Source organism: Salvelinus fontinalis, unplaced genomic scaffold, assembly GCF_029448725.1.
Source record: "Salvelinus fontinalis isolate EN_2023a unplaced genomic scaffold, ASM2944872v1 scaffold_0538, whole genome shotgun sequence".
In the NCBI taxonomy this organism is placed as follows: domain Eukaryota; kingdom Metazoa; phylum Chordata; class Actinopteri; order Salmoniformes; family Salmonidae; genus Salvelinus; species Salvelinus fontinalis.
The window spans coordinates 41,830-63,290 of record NW_026600747.1 but is presented as its reverse complement, the minus strand read 5'-3'; the positions used below and the strand labels follow the sequence as shown (position 1 = coordinate 63,290).

The following is a 21,461-nucleotide window of genomic DNA, read 5'->3' as shown; positions in this document are numbered from 1 at the left end:
CATCCTATTAGACTAGTGACCACATCCTATGAGACTAGTGACCACATCATATGAGACTATTGACCACATCCTATGCGACCAGTGACCACATCCTATACGACCAGTGACCACATCCTATGCGACTAGTGACCACATCCTAGGAGACTAGTGACCACATCCTATGAGACTAGTGACCACATCCTATGAGACTAGTGACCACATCCTATGAGACTAGTGACCACATCCTATGAGACTAGTGACCACATCCTATTAGACTAGTGACCACATCCTATGCGACTAGTGACCACATCCTATTAGACTAGTGACCACATCCTATGAGACTAGTGACCACATCCTATGAGACTAGTGACCACATCATATGAGACTAGTGACCACATCCTATTAGACTAGTGACCACATCCTATTAGACTAGTGACCACATCATATTAGACTAGTGACCACATCCTATTAGACTAGTGACCACATCCTATTAGACTAGTGACCACATCCTATTAGACTAGTGACCACATCCTATGCGACTAGTGACCACATCCTATTAGACTAGTGACCACATCCTATGAGACTAGTGACCACATCCTATTAGACTAGTGACCACATCCTATGAGACTAGTGACCACATCCTATTAGACTAGTGACCACATCCTATGCGACTAGTGACCACATCCTATTAGACTAGTGACCACATCCTATGAGACTAGTGACCACATCCTATTAGACTAGTGACCACATCCTATTAGACTAGTGACCACATCCTATTAGACTAGTGACCACATCCTATGAGACTAGTGACCACATCCTATGAGACTAGTGACCACATCCTATGCGACTAGTGACCACATCCTATTAGACTAGTGACCACATCCTATGAGACTAGTGACCACATCCTATTAGACTAGTGACCACATCCTATTAGACTAGTGACCACATCCTATTAGACTAGTGACCACATCCTATTAGACTAGTGACCACATCCTATTAGACTAGTGACCACATCCTATGAGACTAGTGACCACATCCTATTAGACTAGTGACCAAATCCTATGAGACTAGTGACCACATCCTATTAGACTAGTGACCACATCCTATTAGACTAGTGACCACATCCTATTAGACTAGTGACCACATCCTATTAGACTAGTGACCACATCCTATGCAACTAGTGACCACATCCTATTAGACTAGTGACCACATCCTATTAGACTAGTGACCACATCCTATGCGACTAGTGACCACATCCTATGAGACTAGTGACCACATCCTATGAGACTAGTGACCACATCCTATGAGACTAGTGACCACATCCTATGAGACTAGTGACCACATCCTATTAGACTAGTGACCAGATCCTATTAGACTAGTGACCACATCCTATTAGACTAGTGACCACATCCTATTAGACTAGTGACCACATCCTATGCGACTAGTGACCACATCCTATGAGACTAGTGACCACATCCTATTAGACTAGTGACCACATCCTATTAGACTAGTGACCACATCCTATTAGACTAGTGACCACATCCTATGAGACTAGTGACCACATCCTATGAGACTAGTGACCACATCCTATGAGACTAGTAACCACATCTTATTAGACTAGTGACCACATCCTATGCGACTAGTGACCACATCCTAGGAGACTAGTGACCACATCTTATTAGACTAGTGACCACATCCTATTAGACTAGTGACCACATCCTATTAGACTAGTGACCACATCCTATTAGACTAGTGACCACATCCTATGAGACTAGTGACCACATCCTAGGAGACTAGTGACCACATCCTATTAGATTAGTGACCACATCCTAGGAGACTAGTGACCACATCCTATTAGACAAGGGACCACATCCTAGGAGACTAGTGACCACATCCTATGAGACTAGTGACCACATCCTATGAGACTAGTGACCACATCCTATTAGACTAGTGACCACATCCTAGGAGACTAGTGACCACATCCTATTAGACTAGTGACCACATCCTATTAGACTAGTGACCACATCCTATTAGACTAGTGACCACATCCTATTAGACTAGTGACCACATCCTATTAGACTAGTGACCACATCCTATGAGACTAGTGACCACATCCTATTAGACTAGTGACCACATCCTATTAGACTAGTGACCACATCCTATTAGACTAGTGACCACATCCTATGAGACTAGTGACCACATCCTATTAGACTAGTGACCACATCCTATGAGACTAGTGACCACATCCTATTAGACTAGTGACCACATCCTATTAGACTAGTGACCACATCCTATTATACTAGTGACCACATCCTATGAGACTAGTGACCACATCTGATTAGACTAGTGACCACATCCTATGAGACGAGTGACCACATCCTATGCGACTAGTGACCACATCCTATGAGACTAGTGACCACATCCTATGCGACTAGTGACCACATCCTATGAGACTAGTGACCACATCCTATGAGACTAGTGACCACATCCTATGAGACTAGTGACCACATCCTATTAGACTAGTGACCACATCATATTAGACTAGTGACCACATCCTATTAGACTAGTGACCACATCCTATGAGACTAGTGACCACATCCTATTAGACTAGTGACCACATCCTATTAGACTAGTGACCACATCCTATTAGACTAGTGACCACATCCTATTAGACTAGTGACCACATCCTATTAGACTAGTGACCACATCCTATTAGACTAGTGACCACATCCTATTAGACTAGTGACCACATCCTATTAGACTAGTGACCACATTATATTAGACCAGTAACCACATCCTATGAGACTAGTGACCACATCCTATGCGACTAGTGACCACATCCTATTAGACTAGTGACCACATCCTATTAGACTAGTGACCACATCCTATTAGACTAGTGACCACATCCTATTAGACTAGTGACCACATCCTATGAGACTAGTGACCACATCCTATTAGACTAGTGACCACATCCTATTAGACTAGTGACCACATCCTATTAGACTAGTGACCACATCCTATGAGACTAGTGACTGGCATGTTGTAAAGGTATGGCTGGTTTGAGTGACTGAGTACTGGCATGTTGGAATACCACCCATACAGACAGAGACAGAGAGAGAGACATAGACAGAGACAGAGAGAGAGAGAGAGAGAGAGAGAGACAGAGAGAGAGACAGAGAGAGAGTGACAGAGAGAGAGAGACAGAGAGAGAGACAGAGAGAGAGCGACAGAGAGAGAGAGAGCGACAGAGAGAGAGAGAGAGACTCACAAAGCGGCGTGGCTTTGCCTATAGCTGTAGTTCTGATTGCCGTACCTTCAGGGGACACACGACACCCCGGTTTCCAAGGCCGATGGTGGCTTGGTAATAATGGACAACAGCTGTGAGTGGTGTCCTGTGGCCCTAGTGCTCAGACCTGGGTTCAATTAGTATTTGAAATCATTTCAAATACTTTAGCCTGGCTTGATTGAGCTAGCCTAGCGCAATGGGACCACTGCCCATCTGTCACTCTAGGCAGGTTAAAGTAAGCAATTCCAGTATCTGAAAGATTTCTAATAGTATTTGAACCCAGGTATGTCAGTGGTTATTTACAGACTGATGACTGTATGTTCAGATATGCTCTGGTGAGCTTTCTGGAATCATACAATCGGGAGGGATGAGGCTATAGTAGTGATTGGTTTTACTTAAACATGTACACAACAAAACAACACAGACACAAACACCAAAACCATTTACTCATTCCTTGGTGTTTTGTGTGGACTGAAACACACCAAAACCATTTACTCATTCCTTGGTGTTTTGTGTGGACTGAAACACACCAAAACCATTTACTCATTCCTTGGTGTTTTGTGTGGACTGAAACGCACCAAAAACCATTTACTCATTCCTTGGTGTTTTGTGTGGACTGAAACACACCAAAACTATTTACTCATTCCTTGGTGTTTTGTGTGGACTGAAACATCGCTTGACTTGACTCAGGGATCCGTTCTGTTTTGCTGGTAACTTAATTAAGCAATAAATTACGCAACAAGCTTGTTCATATCTTTTGCATGTCACATGGTCCCAGATCAGTTTGTGCTGTCTTGCCAACTCTTAGGATCATTGTCACATGACTGGCACAAACAGATCTGGGAACAGGCTATGTATACCCTGCTCCTTCAACGATACCCCATCGTTCTCCATATGAACATGATGTGATGTTGTTTCATCCCCAGTGTAGTGAGGGGATCAGCGGAGGAGAGTTGGCCATCTTTGCGTCGCGGGCGGGTCCGGGGCCGTGCTGGCACCCAGCATGCTTTGCATGCGCCACGTGTCAGGAGCTGCTGGTAGACCTTATCTACTTCCACCAGGATGGAAAGATCCACTGTGGACGGCACCATGCTGAACTCCTGAAACCACGATGCTCAGCCTGTGATGAGGTGAGATCACTGTGTGTGTGTGTCATCAATAACCTGTGATGAGGTGAGATCACTGTGAGTGTGTGTGTGTGTGATCAATAACCTGTGATGAGGTTAACTCATTGTAGACATGAAGCATTGAAGTGTTTGGCTTGAAACAATGGCTGACTTGTTTTCAACATACAGTACAGTAGTTAGGCTTTAGTCAGCTTGCTCATTAAACACTGGAGATAGACAGTAGCCTACTGAGGCAATGTGACCAATAAGCTTATTGCACAATTAGTAATTGAAGTTGAATTAATCTTGTGTTTCTGCTTCCTAATTATTCTATAGGTAGCCGACAGTATTTAAACATGTCTGTTTATTTCCCCCCCTCAGATAATATTTTCTGACGAGTGCACGGAGGCCGAGGGGCGTCACTGGCACATGAAGCACTTTGCCTGTTTCGAGTGTGAGACGGTGCTCGGCGGTCAGCGATACATCATGAAAGATGGCCGCCCCTACTGCTGCGGCTGCTTTGAGTCTCTCTACGCGGAGTACTGTGAAGCCTGCGGGGAGAATATAGGTGAGTCAATATCTCTGGTTCATATGTGATCAATCTACGCCTGATTACTGGAATAAATAAAGAGTTGTTGACAATGTGTAGCCTGTTGCTGAAGCCTTTAAGAGATGTTGCTCTACATTCCCCACCTCTCCCTCTCTTCCCTCCATTCCTCTCTCCCTCCCTTCTTGCCTCCACCAGGAGTGGACCACGCCCAGATGAGCTACGAGGGTGTCCACTGGCACGCTACAGACACGTGTTTCTGCTGTGCCCAGTGTAAGAGCTCCCTGCTGGGCTGTCCCTTCCTGCCCAAGCAGGGCCGGATCTACTGCTCCAAGGCCTGCAGCCTGGGAGAGGACGTCTACGCCTCAGACTCCTCCGACTCGGTCTTCCAGTCCGCCGGCTCTCGGGAATCCCGCCAGAGCCACATGGGCAAGAGTAGCCACCCGGTGGCTGAACAGTGGAGGCAGTCCCAGCTCTTCAACCCGGTTGCAGTGGCTGACTATAACAAGACTCCTAGTCTATATGGAGATAGATATAGAGGGGACAGAGATATGGATATTGTGGGGCAAAAGCTGTCCCACATGGGCATCACTGAGGAGCACACCTGGAGGGACCGAGAGGACGCTCCGGAGGATCCAGAGGAGTGGGCCGAACACGAGGACTACATGACCCAGCTCCTGCTCAAGTTCGGGGACCGCGCCGGGGTGTTCCAGACGCAGCCTTCAGAGGAACCCAGCACCAGTAGGTCAGCGGAACCCTGGCTGAAGCCTGAGACTAAACCAGCCTCCATCTCCACCACCACCACCAGTCCCACGAACCAGAGCCACCGTCACCTGCCTGAGATGTACTGGACCCAGTCCCAGGATGGGCTGGTCAGTAAGAAGCACCTGCCTGAGATGTACTGGGCACAGTCCCAGGATGGGCTTGGGGATTCGGCTTACGGAAGCCATCCGGGCCCTGCTAGTGCCAGAAAGATCCATGATCTGGATCTGGACCAGGGGCTGATGGACCAGAGGGTTAGCGCTGGGGGAGCAGGGTTATGGATGCTGGACCCCAGGCAGTGGTGTGAAGACTCTCTAGAGTGCATCACAGACGAGCTGAGGAAGACTGAGCACAGTGTCGGAGACTCCATGGACTCTCTAGCCCTCTCTAACATCACTGGTAAGAGTTCATATCACATGCTCTTCTTTGTTCACTGTAAAACAGTGTTTGGTGAACTTCTGGTGAAAGTAGTCTGGTAAAGGTAGCCGGCGATCAGTTCTTAATTCCAGTATAATAATGGAGATTTAAATGGAACCGGAAAAGATTGTATAAAAAGCCATGAAACAAAATAGCTACTGTAAAGAACTCTTGTTTTCCTGCTTCGTTCTCGAGTAACACAACTTTATATTGTCCTGTCCTCCCAGGTGCGTCAGCGGATGGAGACAGTAAGGAGAGTCAGATCCTCTACTCCCTCCACAACCTGCTGGACCCAGAAGACTGTGAGAAGATGAGCATCATGGGCACCCTCAACTCCTCCATGCTCCACCGCAGCGCCAACTCTCTGGATCACCAGGAGGGGGCAGCAGACCAGGAGGAAGAGGAGGTGCGGAGGGGGGCGCAGAGGGTACAGGGGCCGGTGTCTTTGCCCCTCCCACCCGTCCCTCCTAAACAGGAGGTGCCACCGCCTCACCTTCAGCTGCCAGTGTTGAGGAGGAGCAGGTCCCAGTCCACACGGACACCTGGCCAGCAGATGGTCAAGTTCTCTGAGGACACGGTGGATAACGGGTCTTACCAGAACCTGGCGGTGCGTCAGCCTCCTCAGAGTGAGAGGACGCGTCGGAGGGTGTACCACCACGAGGACCCCGAAAGGCCACGCCGGCACAACCACGGCCGCCACCACAACCGCAGAGCCCGCTCGGACAACGCTCTTAACCTCCTGCCTAAGGAACGGGTGCAGAGGCCCTACGAGGGACATGGTCTGAGTTCCCTTCAGGAACACCATGCGGCCCTCTTCAACCAGCCTGGCCCTGGTGCTCACAGGCCGCCACCCTATCCCCACACCACTTCGGACTACTCCCTCCAGGCTCGGGGTGACCGGGATCGCGACCGCTTCCTAGGTGGCCTGTACGCTGACGAGGAAGACTGGTGCTCCACCTGCTCCTCTTCTTCCTCAGACTCTGAGGAGGAAGGTTACTTCCTGGGGCAGCTCATTCCCCAGCCCAGGGTTCCTAGCAGGTATCAATACTACACCGAGGACTTCCCAACACGCGTCACGGCCATGTCGCCCAACGACTCACGGACTAAATCCAGAAAGAAGGGTCACAGAGGCAAGAACTGCATCATTTCATAATCTAGATGTACATTCTCTGTTTTACTTCCAGCACTAATCATTTGTGGACAGGTGAGACCAGTTCTTTGTAGTTTGACTTGCTGGACAAAACATTGTCCATATTATTGGACTTCTTATTATGGGTCATGTCTAACACTCAAACCATGCCAGGAGACCTAAAAAAAAAAGACATTTTCTCCTTTTCTTTTTATAAAATTCACCAAAAAACATTTTTTTTTTAAACAACATTGTATGATGAACCATCAAAAGTATTCCAGCAATACCATTGTGTGCATTAAATGGCAATTAATGCACTATTTTTAATGCTGATAGGGAGAGGAATAGTTAGTAAAGTAGACTTCTAGAGACTAACCCACATAATTATTTAATAGTACAAAATATGAATGTATATATTAAGTTAAAATGTTAATACTGGTATTTTTATATCCCCGAGTTTTAACTAAGATTTTTCTGGTTTTGATGTAAACAAAGTTGGCGTAGGGAGGCGGGTCAAGCTGTCGTCGTAGTAACAAGCAGAGCTATTTTGCACGCATCACTTGTCAATCAATCAAGGCTTTACAAAAAACAAACCAACTGTTGCCAGGATACAAACCATCTGCTGACTCAAATCAAAGTGCCATAATATCTGGTAACAATTTACTGTTTCTGGTAGGCTAACAATTAACATGAAGTTGCTCTTAAACCTCTCAACATCAATGTAAAGTGATACCCTGAGTCTTTCCTGTATTCCAATGTTTATTCTCTAACACGCTTGTCCCTCAGGGTGTGAAATACAATGTAAAACCATCCTGTCGAGATTCATTTACATTACAGAGGTCTTCTCCATACATGCCCTTTATACAGCGCAGGTTATTATACCATGAATACTTAACTGTTGTGATGTAAAAAACGTTTAATAAATATTCTTACCCAACGTTTCAGAAAATGATTCAGTTTCTCGTATATACTAGAATAATTGATTTGATAGCATTTTTGGACAAAGTAAATATCAAAAAATACAATGCAAATAACTTGTTGTTCAAGCAGTGCACCTAAACCAAACACTGACCCACAAAGTACCATCGGATGGCACCAAACCTGATATGTGAATGGTAGATACTACATAGTCTACTAGGCCAATTACATAATAAAAACCATCTTTATTATTGTTATACTCAAAAATCATTTAATCATCAAAGACGTGTCAGTTCCACATATAGAAAGTTGAGTTGAGCATCTGACGTTTAGAAAGTGTCTTCTTCTCCCCCCAGAGAAAATGAGCACTGGTGGTGAATACAACATCCTGTCAGGAAACACTACATGTAATCACATAGCAGGCCAGTGCCATACTGGCTGAAGTAGAACAGTCAGATGAACACATTTTCCATACAAAAGAAAAGAGAGAACGTGTACATTCTCAGACCATACAAGACTTTACACAAGTAGCACAATCCTACTCCCAGGCAGTAGCGCCAAAAGTCTTGCTTCAGCTGCTGCAATCTCAAATCATATGGACCTAGCAAGAAGAGTTCATAAAACAAGACATTGCTTTTTTAACTGGACTCTTACAGTACCAGTCAAAAGTTTGGACACACATACTCATTCAATAATAGTAAAGACATCAAAACTATGAAAAAACACATAAAATCATGTAGTAACCAAAAAAGTGTTAAACAAAATATATATTTATATTTGCAATTCTTCAAAGTAGCCAACCTTTGCCTTGGTGACCTCTTTGCATTCTCTCAACCAGCTTCATGAGGTAGTCACCTGGAATGCATTTCAATTAACAGATGTGCCGTTGTTAAAAGTACATTTGTGTAATTTCTTTCCTTAATGCATTTGAGCCAATAATTTGTGTTGTGACAAGGTAGGGTTGGTATACAGAAGATGGCCCTATTTGGTAAAATACCAAGTCCATACTATGGCGAGAAGAGCTCAAATAAGCAAAGAGAAATGACTTTAAGACATGAAGGTCAGTCAATCCGGAAAACGGCAAGAACTTTTAAAGTTTCTTCAAGTGGAGTCGCAAAAACCATCAAGCACTATGATGAAACTGGCTCTCATGAACACCACCACAGGAAAGGAAGACCCAGAGGTACCTCTGTTGCAGAGGATAAATTAATTAGTTACCAGCCTCAGAAATTGCAGACCAAATAAATGCTTCAGAGTTCAAGTATCAGACACATCTCAACATTAACTGTTAAGAGACTGTGTGAAATCAGGCCTTTATGGTCAAATTGCTGCAAAGAAACCATTACTAAAGGACGCCAGTAAGAAGAAGAGACTTGCTTGTGCCAAAAAAACACGAGCAATGGACATTAGACCGGTGGAAATCTGTCCTTTCGTCTGATGAGTCCAAATTTTAGCTTTTTGGCTCCAACTGCCGTGTCGTTGTGAGACGCAGAGTAGGTGAACGGATGATCTCCACATGTGTGGTTCCCACCGTGAAGCATGGAGGAGGAGGTGTGATGGTGTGGGGGTGCTTTGCTGGTGACACTGTGATTTATTTAGAATTCAAGGCACACTAAACCAGCATGGCTACCACAGCATTCTGCAGCGAATGCCATCCCATCTGGTTTGCGCTTAGTGGGACTATCATTTGTTTTTCAACAGGACAATGACCCAACACACCTCCAGGCTGTGTAAAGACTATCTGATCAAGAAGGAAAGTGATGCAGTGCTGCATCAGATGACCTAGCGTCCACAATCACCCAACCTCAACCCAATCGAGGTGGTTTGGGATGAGTATGACCGCAGTGAAGGAAAAGCAGCCAACAAGTGATCAGCATATGTGGGAACTCCTTCAAGACTGTTGGAAAAGCATTCCAGGTGAAGAGAATGCCAAGAGTGTGCAAAGATGTCATCAAGGCAAAGGGTGGCTACTTTGAAGAATCTCAAATATATTTTTATTTGTTTAACACTTTCTTGGTTGCTACATGATTCCATATGTATTATTTCATAGTTTTGTTGTCTTCACTATTATTCTACAATGTAGAAAATAGTAAAAATAAAGAAAAACCCTTGAATTAGTAGGTGTGTCCAAACTTTTGACTGGTACTGTAGTAGCAGAACATTGTCTGTGGTACCAGTGGATACGGACCTATAAGATTACCAGTTCAGTAAAAAACACTGATGACCGTTCCCTATGGTTACACTGGTTAACAACAGTTTTAAAATCAGTAAATCCCAGATGAACTATTAGCCAAATTTAAATACCAGTTCTACTAGTTAAGGACATTGTAGAACCAATACCCTCGTCGGGTGGTGAGGAAGTAGCTGAACAGGACTTTGAACACTGTTTCTGACAACATAGACTAATTACTGCTGGACATTATCAGTACATATTGGTCACCTGGTGCACATCCGGCCTGAAACCCAGAAAGATGGGAAAACATGGGGCCAATACCGCTCAAGATATCCATAGTCTTAACACATGGCAGACCCCTGGGAGTCCTGCCCTCACTGTATGCCCAAACTGGAGGCCCAACAAAAAGACTGGACCTGATTGGCTCCCTTACAGTAAGATGGGACGCGATTGGCTGTTTGTCTCAGATGGAGGGTTCCGGTTGTCGTACGCCCTCAATCACCTGATCCAGATCGGAGATGAAGTGCTTGAGGTCGTCAAGGCAACGCTCCCTGATCTCTCCCAGGTTCTCTCGGAGTGGTGTCTGCAGCTGCTTCTCCAGATTGGCGTCCTTAGCAACCAGCATCTTCACTACCATGCCAAACGTCTCACAGTCCTGCCGGTACACCTGGAAAATAACACAACATCACAAACAGGAGCCAATAACACTTCATTTTGGTCATTTAGCAGATGCTCTTATCCACAAGGACTTTCAGTCAGTGCAATCTAATACAACATGATCAACAAGTAGTGAACATGTTCATCAACTACAGAACGGGAACAAATGAACAGTACGAGCTCTTCAGAGATTAGGAACATCAGCAGTTCCTTGGAAAATGGGTCTGCTTTTAGAAACTATTTCCTGATGAGCCCAGAGCTCACGTCTACATGCTCGTTCAATAGCCCTGCTAAGGGAGAAGAGAACACTCTGGTGTGAACAACACACTTCATTGTGTTAACACATAGACCCAGGTCTCCTGTCAGCACACAAGCCTTCTTATTGGCTAGCCTGGCCCCAGAGCCATTCAAATCCCAGTAAAGTAGAGGAGTTGAGGCTCTAGGGCTTGGAACAGGTGTGAGGGGAACAATGAGAGGAGAGGTGTTAAAACCTTGAGAACTGCTGACCCACACCGAGTCATCAATGGCTCACATAGACCAAACAGCAAATATACTGCTGATGTCATACAAGTTCAGACCTAGAACACAGTCTAATGATTTGATCAGAGGAGGATTGGTCTAGCTTATCTAACATTAATTCAATCCAACATCAACATTTGGATTACAAGAGCTAAATAAAAGAAGGCCATAAATCTGTAATCTTTCCCGTCACGATAAATCACAAATTGAAACATGCACTGACAAGGAAAGATGTAAATAACGGAGGGAAAACACTAAGAGAAGACACTGTCGAACTGTCATTAAGATGAAAAACAGTCCACCCCATTGCCCCAGGGTGACACCTGGAAAAGGTTCTCATCATAAACATGCAGAAGGAGAGAAAAGTGGCCTGTTTAAAATTGTGACCTTCTACAGACCAACATGAGAGCAGAGAATACATGCAGTCCAGATCATTATGGACATTCCAACATGGTCCACTCACTAGCCCTTGGTTACCACACCCTGACAGCTCTCCACTGCATACTTTGAGCTGTCTCAGACAGCACGGGGCTGTGCCGTCCAGAGTAGTTTAGCTTCCAGCTACAGTCCTTTTCCCAGGGCCCCAGTCTCTGAGTCTGCTGCTATAAGAGGTGAGTCACTGTCAGGCCTTTAGGAAACTAACACAGACCTGTCACTCTATTTTCCCTTTCTCCCCTACTCCCTCTCTTATCTTGCTCTCTTTTTCTCTCTCTCAATTCAATTCAAGGGCTTTATTGGCATGGGAAACATGTAAACATTGACAAAGCAAGTGAAATAGATAATAAAGTGGAATAAACCAAATATGTACAGTAAACATTACACTCACAAAAGTTCCAAAATAATAGACATTATAAAATGTCATATTATGTGCAAATAGTTAAAGTACCGAGAAAATAAATAAACATAAATATGGGTTGTATTTACAATGGTGTTTGTTCTTCACTGGTTGCCCTTTTCTTGTGGCAACAGGTCACAAATCTTACTGCTGTGATGCACACTGGTATTTCACCCAGTAGATATGGGAGTTTATCATTTTTTATATTTTTTAAATAAATTCTTTGTGGATCTGTGTAATCATCTCTCTCTCCTACTGGCTCCTGTCCTGTGTGAACAGTGAGGTGAACTATCACTAATCTTCTCTCTCCTATTGGCTCCTGTCCTGTGTGAACAGTGAGGTGAACTATCACTAATCTTCTCTCTCCTATTGGCTCCTGTGTGAACAGTGAGGTGAACTATCACTAATCTTCTCTCTCCTATTGGCTCCTGTGTGAACAGTGAGGTAAACAATCACTAATCTTCTCTCTCCTATTGGCTCCTGTGTGAACAGTGAGGTGAACTATCACTAATCTTCTCTCTCCTACTGGCTCCTGTCCTGTGTGAACAGTGAGGTGAACTATCACTAATCTTCTCTCACCTGCTGGCTCCTGTCCTGTGTGAACAGTGAGGTGAACTATCACTAATCTTCTCTCTCCTATTGGCTCCTGTCCTGTGTGAACAGTGAGGTGAACTATCACTAATCTTCTCTCTCCTATTGGCTCCTGTCCTGTGTGAACAGTGAGGTGAACTATCACTAATCTTCTCTCTCCTACTGGCTCCTGTGTGAACAGTGAGGTGAACGATCACTAATCTTCTCTCTCCTACTGGCTCCTGTCCTGTGTGAACAGTGAGGTGAAGTATCACTAATCTTCTCTCTCCTACTGGCTCCTGTCCTGTGTGAACAGTGAGGTGAAGTATCACTAATCTTCTCTCTCCTACAGGCTCCTGTCCTGTGTGAACAGTGAGGTGAAGTATCACTAATCTTCTCTCTCCTACTGGCTCCTGTCCTGTGTGAACAGTGAGGTGAACTATCACTAATCTTCTCTCTCCTACTGGCTCCTGTGTGAACAGTGAGGTGAACGATCACTAATCTTCTCTCTCCTATTGGCTCCTGTCCTGTGTGAACAGTGAGGTGAACTATCACTAATCTTCTCTCTCCTATTGGCTCCTGTCCTGTGTGAACAGTGAGGTGAACGATCACTAATCTTCTCTTTGTGCTACACTGGGTTCAAATGCCTTTGCTTTCATTTTTCTAGATGTATATCGTTTACTGCTCTAGTGATATAAGTAGTGATTGGATAACCTTATTTACTATTTATTATGGATTGATTTGTATTTTATTTTCTTCACTCTTGATGTGATGTGCACTGCAGAGAACACCGGAAGAAGAATTATCACAGCAAAGTATTGTACTGTTTGTTTATGTGACAATTCATCTCATAAGGGACGGGTTTCCAACTGGCGATTTGACACGAAAATAAAATGTAATTCATTCATTCACTAACGCTCATTAGACCAAGCAGAAAGTCATCAGGACACAAGGTTGAGTTTAGGTCAAATATAGATTTAGTCCAATTTAAACTAGCTTATTAATTATCTGGATTCTAGGGCTCGATACGCCAGGCCGATACAGGAAGCTAACAGGCCTGGGGGAGTGAGTGGGTGCGTGCTGGAGTTGAAGACGAACCACAGCTGAGTTTGGCTGGGCAGGAATGTGAAGGTTGGGGTGGGGGGGCCAGATGAGGACATCTAAGCCGGGTTACAGTCGGCATGCATCCCAAAGGGCACCCTATCCAGTGCACTACTTCAGACCAGGACCCATAGGGCCATGTAGGGAACAGGGTGCCATTTGGGCCCTATTCCCTTTATAGTGCACTACTTCAGACCAGGACCCATAGAGCCATGTAGGGAACAGGGTGCCATTTGGGCCCTATTCCCTTTATAGTGCACTACTTCAGACCAGGACCCATAGGGCCATGTAGGGAACAGGGTGCCATTTGGGACACAACCTCAGTCCTCCACCTAACCCAACCCCATTAACAGTTGCTACTGTACTGCTAGGCATTTTCACTTCCAGGCTATTTTTAGCCAATCACAATGGTGCTGGTTGTGGACTAGAGCCAGGCTATGTAAGGAAGGCAGAGGCCATGATACTGAAATCACATGAAACCTCTAATGGCTATGATATCATATGTATGTTAATCAAGAGCCCTACCCATTCACACACGTACATAAATGACTGTGTTAATCAACACTGCATTGTGTTAAGGCTGTATTGTTAGTTCTATAGTAACTGAGATGGTCAGGCAACATTGTGACTATTTCCAACCTCAACTCCTTAGTTACTACACCATGAGCGGTTTAGATTCATAGCTAGGCTATACTGAAAGTGTACGGAATTAAGTTGTTAATAACAGGAGCCAATCAGTCCAAAGCAGGAAGTGCCATGTTCCAACTCCTAACAACACTTACAATGCATTTCATAGAGCACACTGTACTTTCACATACTTCCTGTGCGACCCTTGACCCCATTACCCAATCAGGGAGGAAGTTGCTCTTGACCACTGGAGGTGTGGGTGGCTGTGGGTTTGGGTCCTGTTGTTGAGCTTATTGCTTTGAGCATGGAGGCGTCGACTGGTGGGAGTGCAGGGTCTGATCTCTGGGTTGTGGATCAGAGAGATACTGCATACCGGAAGGACAGGGAGGGGACCCAGCCGGGACGCGAAGACAGGGGCCACAGCCCCTCTCTGATTAGAGCCTGGGGGCTGAGGAGGAGGAGAGGCCACACAGTGTGGCTTTGGACCTTAAAGGGTTGCTATTGAATCAAAACATGCGACCAGCTTTCAGGGTTATGAGGGGTATGGCCTACCTCATAGCCAGTGTCCCAAATGGCACCCTATTCCCTACATAGCTCCCTGGTCTAAAGTAGTGCACTATAAAGGGAATAGGGCCCTAGTCTGGTGCCACATTCCAGACGATGAGGAATAGGCCCTATAGAAGCTGGATGCCACCCATGCCTTTCTGCCTCTTAACCACTCCATGGAAGTGAGCTAAGCTGGTAGCTCTGCCAAAGTCAACGCCATTCATATGCCTCATCTTCCTCCTCTACAGTGACAAGGCCATGGAGGTGGAATGTAGTCCAATTTCACTTTGCTACACAAACACAGCAGGCTATATGGGACGACAGGTGATATGTGAAAAGGGTAGAGGGAGCCAGTGTAGGCTAAGTGTCCAATGGAAGAGATGGCTAGACCAGATTGTGGAGGGAAAATAAACATCTCGCTCTCTGTGTGTGTGTGTGTGTGTGTGTGTGTGTGTGTGTGTGTGTGTGTGTGTGTGTGTGTGTGTGTGTGTGTGTGTGTGTGTGTGTGGTTGGCATCTGGTTGACACTTGAGCGGCTAACCATTACTGCAGTGGAGAGCCCCACTTCACAGACCTTTCTAATGTCAAATAAGGGGGTTGTTTCTTGAAAGGCTTCCATGCTGGGTCACTTCACTATGCATGATCTGAGGACCTAAACACACACTTCAATCACTTGATGTGGAAAGAGCAGCAAGGTGAAACCTCAGAGGAAATCAACAGATGTTGTTGAGGGAGGCCCAGTGCTCTCAGAAATAGTTTCTCTGAAGCAATGCTTCTTTATGCCGATAGAAACAGGTTTGAACAATGGGCTTTGAAGTCCTGCTTTGGGATGTGTCTTTAGTGTTATCTGACAGCTTAGGCCAGCACATCACATCACATACAGGCCTACGCTTAAAACACACAACAATGAGCTTTCTATTGAAATCTCACTGTCTATCTACGCTTCAATAATCAACTTGACACAAAGATATTGCTTTCAACACAAATGTAAAATCGTGTTATTAATTTAATGCTAGATGTGTTCAGACTAGACCTAGAGGAGAGCTGACCAGATGTGTTCAGACTAGACCTAGAGGAGAGCTGACCAGATGTGTTCAGACTAGACCTAGAGGAGAGCTGACCAGATGTGTTCCCCGACTAGACCTAGAGGAGAACTGACCAGATGTGTTCCCCGACTAGACCTAGAGGAGAGCTGACCAGATGTGTTCCCCGACTAGACCTAGAGGAGAGCTGACCAGATGTGTTCAGACTAGACCTAGAGGAGAGCTGACCAGATGTGTTCCCCGACTAGACCTAGAGGAGAGCTGACCAGATGTGTTCCCCGACTAGACCTAGAGGAGAGCTGACCAGATGTGTTCCCAGACTAGACCTAGAGGAGAGCTGACCAGACGTGTTCCCAGACTAGACCTAGAGGAGAGCTGACCAGACGTGTTCCCAGACTAGACCTAGAGGAGAGCTGACCAGACGTGTTCCCAGACTAGACCTAGAGGAGAGCTGACCACACGTGTTCCCAGACTAGACCTAGAGGAGAGCTGACCAGACGTGTTCCCAGACTAGACCTAGAGGAGAGCTGACCAGACGTGTTCCCAGACTAGACCTAGAGGAGAGCTGCCCAGATGTGTTCCCAGACTAGACCTAGAGGAGAGCTGACCAGATGTGTTCCCCGACTAGACCTAGAGGAGAGCTGACCAGATGTGTTCAGACTAGACCTAGAGGAGAACTGACCAGATGTGTTCAGACTAGACCTAGAAGAGAGCTGACCAGATGTGTTCAGACTAGACCTAGAGGAGAACTGACCAGACGTGTTCCCAGACTAGACCTAGAGGAGAACTGACCAGATGTGTTCAGACTAGACCTAGAGGAGAGCTAACCAGATGTGTTCAGACTAGACCTAGAGGAGAGCTGACTAGATGTGTTCAGACTAGACCTAGAGGAGAGCTGACCAGACGTGTTCCCAGACTAGACCTAGAGGAGAGCTGACCAGATGTGTTCAGACTAGACCTAGAGGAGAGCTGACCAGATGTGTTCAGACTAGACCTAGAGGAGAGCTGACCAGATGTGTTCCCCGACTAGACCTAGAGGAGAGCTGACCAGATGTGTTCCCCGACTAGACCTAGAGGAGAGCTGACCAGACGTGTTCCCCGACTAGACCTAGAGGAGAGCTGACCAGATGTGTTCCCCGACTAGACCTAGAGGAGAGCTGACCAGACGTGTTCCCAGACTAGACCTAGAGGAGAGCTGACCAGATGTGTTCAGACTAGACCTAGAGGAGAGCTGCCCAGATGTGTTCAGACTAGACCTAGAGGAGAACTGACCAGACGTGTTCCCAGACTAGACCTAGAGGAGAGCTGACCAGATGTGTTGAGACTAGACCTAGAGGAGAGCTGACCAGATGTGTTCCCCGACTAGACCTAGAGGAGAGCTGACCAGACGTGTTCCCCGACTAGACCTAGAGGAGAGCTGACCAGATGTGTTCAGACTAGACCTAGAGGAGAGCTGACCAGATGTGTTCAGACTAGACCTAGAGGAGAGCTGACCAGATGTGTTCCCCGACTAGACCTAGAGGAGAGCTGACCAGACGTGTTCCCCGACTAGACCTAGAGGAGAGCTGACCAGATGTGTTCCCAGACTAGACCTAGAGGAGAGCTGACCAGACGTGTTCCCAGACTAGACCTAGAGGAGAGCTGGCCAGATGTGTTCCCAGACTAGACCTAGAGGAGAACTGACCAGATGTGTTCCCAGACTAGACCTAGAGGAGAGCTGACCAGATGTGTTCCCCGACTAGACCTAGAGGAGAGCTGACCAGATGTGTTCAGACTAGACCTAGAGGAGAGCTGACCAGATGTGTTCAGACTAGACCTAGAGGAGAGCTGACCAGGTGTGTTCCCAGACTAGACCTAGAGGAGAGCTGACCAGACGTGTTCCCAGACTAGACCTAGAGGAGAGCTGACCAGATGTGTTCTGACTAGACCTAGAGGAGAACTGACCAGATGTGTTCAGACTAGACCTAGAGGAGAACTGACCAGATGTGTTCAGACTAGACCTAGAGGAGAACTGACCAGATGTGTTCAGACTAGCCCTAGAGGAGAGCTGACCAGATGTGTTCCCCGACTAGACCTAGAGGAGAGCTGACCAGATGTGTTCAGACTAGACCTAGAGGAGAGCTGACCAGATGTGTTCAGACTAGACCTAGAGGAGAGCTGACCAGATGTGTTCAGACTAGACCTAGAGGAGAGCTGACCAGATGTGTTCAGACTAGACCTAGAGGAGAGCTGACCAGATGTGTTCTGACTAGACCTAGAGGAGAGCTGACCAGATGTGTTCTGACTAGACCTAGAGGAGAACTGACCAGATGTGTTCAGACTAGCCCTAGAGGAGAGCTGACCAGATGTGTTCAGACTAGCCCTAGAGGAGAGCTGACCAGATGTGTTCAGACTAGCCCTAGAGGAGAGCTGACCAGATGTGTTCCCCGACTAGACCTAGAGGAGAGCTGACCAGATGTGTTCAGACTAGACCTAGAGGAGAGCTGACCAGATGTGTTCAGACTAGACCTAGAGGAGAGCTGACCAGATGTGTTCAGACTAGACCTAGAGGAGAGCTGACCAGATGTGTTCAGACTAGACCTAGAGGAGAGCTGACCAGATGTGTTCAGACTAGACCTAGAGGAGAGCTGACCAGATGTGTTCAGACTAGACCTAGAGGAGAGCTGACCAGATGTGTTCAGACTAGACCTAGAGGAGAGCTGACCAGATGTGTTCCCAGACTAGACCTAGAGGAGAGCTGACCAGATGTGTTCCCAGACTAGACCTAGAGGAGAGCTGACCAGACGTGTTCCCAGACTAGACCTAGAGGAGAGCTGGCCAGATGTGTTCCCAGACTAGACCTAGAGGAGAACTGACCAGATGTGTTCCCAGACTAGACCTAGAGGAGAGCTGACCAGATGTGTTCCCCGACTAGACCTAGAGGAGAGCTGACCAGATGTGTTCAGACTAGACCTAGAGGAGAGCTGACCAGATGTGTTCAGACTAGACCTAGAGGAGAGCTGACCAGATGTGTTCCCAGACTAGACCTAGAGGAGAGCTGACCAGACGTGTTCCCAGACTAGACCTAGAGGAGAGCTGACCAGATGTGTTCAGACTAGACCTAGAGGAGAACTGACCAGATGTGTTCAGACTAGACCTAGAGGAGAACTGACCAGATGTGTTCAGACTAGCCCTAGAGGAGAGCTGACCAGATGTGTTCCCCGACTAGACCTAGAGGAGAGCTGACCAGATGTGTTCAGACTAGACCTAGAGGAGAGCTGACCAGATGTGTTCAGACTAGACCTAGAGGAGAGCTGACCAGATGTGTTCAGACTAGACCTAGAGGAGAGCTGACCAGATGTGTTCAGACTAGACCTAGAGGAGAGCTGAGCAGATGTGTTCCCAGACTAGACCTAGAGGAGAGCTGACCAGATGTGTTAGGTCTTTACCCCAGGAGGACACTCTCTCAGATTTAATGAGCTCAGTAAAACAGCAGAGATGCCCTTAATTAGCTCACTGGGAGCATAGGACAACACATACACACACATGGGGCGGCAGGCAGCCTAGTGGGTAGAGTGTTGGGCCACTAACCGAAAGGTTGCTAGATCGAATCCCAAAGCTGACAAGGTAAAAATATGTCGATCTGCCCTGAACAACGGCCAGTAACTGTTACTAGACCGTCATTGTAAATAATAATGTGTTCTTAACTGACCTGTCTGGTTAAATAAAGGTTAAATAAAAAACACATGCCTCGGGTGCTTTCTATCCCACCCCTTCTAGGCTGGGTGGTGGTGGTATATAAACCTGGGTAGCTCTAGGCTGGGTGGTGGTGGTATATAAACCTGGGTAGAACTAGGCCGGGTGGCGGTGGTATATAAACCTGGGTAGCACTAGGCTGGGTGGTGGTGGGAAATAAACCTGGGTAGCTCTAGGCTGGGTGGTGGTGGTATATAAACCTGGGTGGCTCGAGGCTGGGTGGTGGTGGTATATAAACCTGGGTAGCACTAGGCTGGGTGGTGGTGGTATATAAACCTGGGTAGCACTAGGCTGGGTGGTGGTGGTACATAAACCTGGGTAGCACTAGGCTGGGTGGTGGTGGTATATAAACCTGGGTAGCACTAGGCTGGGTGGTGGTGGTATATAAACCTGGGTAGCACTAGGCTGGGTGGTGGTGGTATATAAACCTGGGTAGCTCTAGGCTGGGTGGTGGTGGTATATAAACCTGGGTAGCTCTAGGCTGGGTGGTGGTGGTATATAAACCTGGGTAGCACTAGGCTGGGTGGTGGTGGTATATAAACCTGGGTAGCACTAGGCTGGGTGGTGGTGGTATATAAACCTGGGTAGCACTAGGCTGGGTGGTGGTGGTATATAAACCTGGGTAGCACTAGGCTGGGTGGTGGTGCTATATAAACCTGGGTAGTTATAGGCTGGGTGGTGGTGGTATATAAACCTGGGTAGCTCTAGGCTGGGTGGTGGTGGTATATAAACCTGGGTAGTTATAGGCTGGGTGGTGGTGGTATATAAACCTGGGTAGCTCTAGGCTGGGTGGTGGTGGTATATAAACCTGGGTAGTTATAGGCTGGGTGGTGGTGGTATATAAACCTGGGTAGCACTAGGCCGGGTGGGGGTGGTATATAAACCTGGGTAGTACTAGGCCGGTTGGTGGTGGTATATAAACCTGGGTAGTTATAGGCTGGGTGGGGGTGGTATATAAACCTGGGTAGTTATAGGCTGGGTGGGGGTGGTATATAAACCTGGGTAGCACTAGGCCGGGTGGGGGTGGTATATAAACCTGGGTAGAACTAGGCTGGGTGGCGGTGGTATATAAACCTGGGTAGCACTAGGCTGGGTGGTGGTGGTATATAAACCTGGGTAGCACTAGGCTGGGTGGGGGTGGTATATAAACCTGGGTAGCTCTAGGCTGGGTGGTGGTGGTATATAAACCTGGGTAGCTCTAGGCTGGGAGGTGGTGGTATATAAACCTGGGTAGAACTAGGCCGGGTGGTGGTGGTATATAAACCTGGGTAGAACTAGGCCGGGTGGGGGTGGTATATAAACCTGGGTAGAACTAGGCCGGGTGGTGGTGGTATATAAACCTGGGTAGTTATAGGCTGGGTGGGGGTGGTATATAAACCTGGGTAGAACTAGGCCGGGTGGGGGTGGTATATAAACCTGGGTAGCACTAGGCCGGGTGGGGGTGGTATATAAACCTGGGTAGCACTAGGCCGGGTGGGGGTGGTATATAAACCTGGGTAGTTATAGGCTGGG

At 46.8% G+C, this 21,461-nt stretch overlaps 1 protein-coding gene across 1 annotated transcript in view; it reads left to right on the top strand.

Moving 5' to 3' along the window:
• LOC129846433 (prickle-like protein 1) overlaps positions 1 to 8,163 on the top strand; it is a 57,022-nt gene extending 48,859 nt beyond the window's left edge. The window contains exons 5-8 of the mRNA XM_055914363.1: positions 4,192 to 4,395; positions 4,753 to 4,939; positions 5,117 to 6,079; positions 6,325 to 8,163. Coding sequence (XP_055770338.1) covers positions 4,192 to 4,395; positions 4,753 to 4,939; positions 5,117 to 6,079; positions 6,325 to 7,250 — 2,280 coding nt within the window. The 3' untranslated portion in view covers positions 7,251 to 8,163. The remainder of the gene's footprint in view (positions 1 to 4,191; positions 4,396 to 4,752; positions 4,940 to 5,116; positions 6,080 to 6,324) is intronic.
• The last annotated feature ends 13,298 nt before the right edge of the window (positions 8,164 to 21,461 follow it).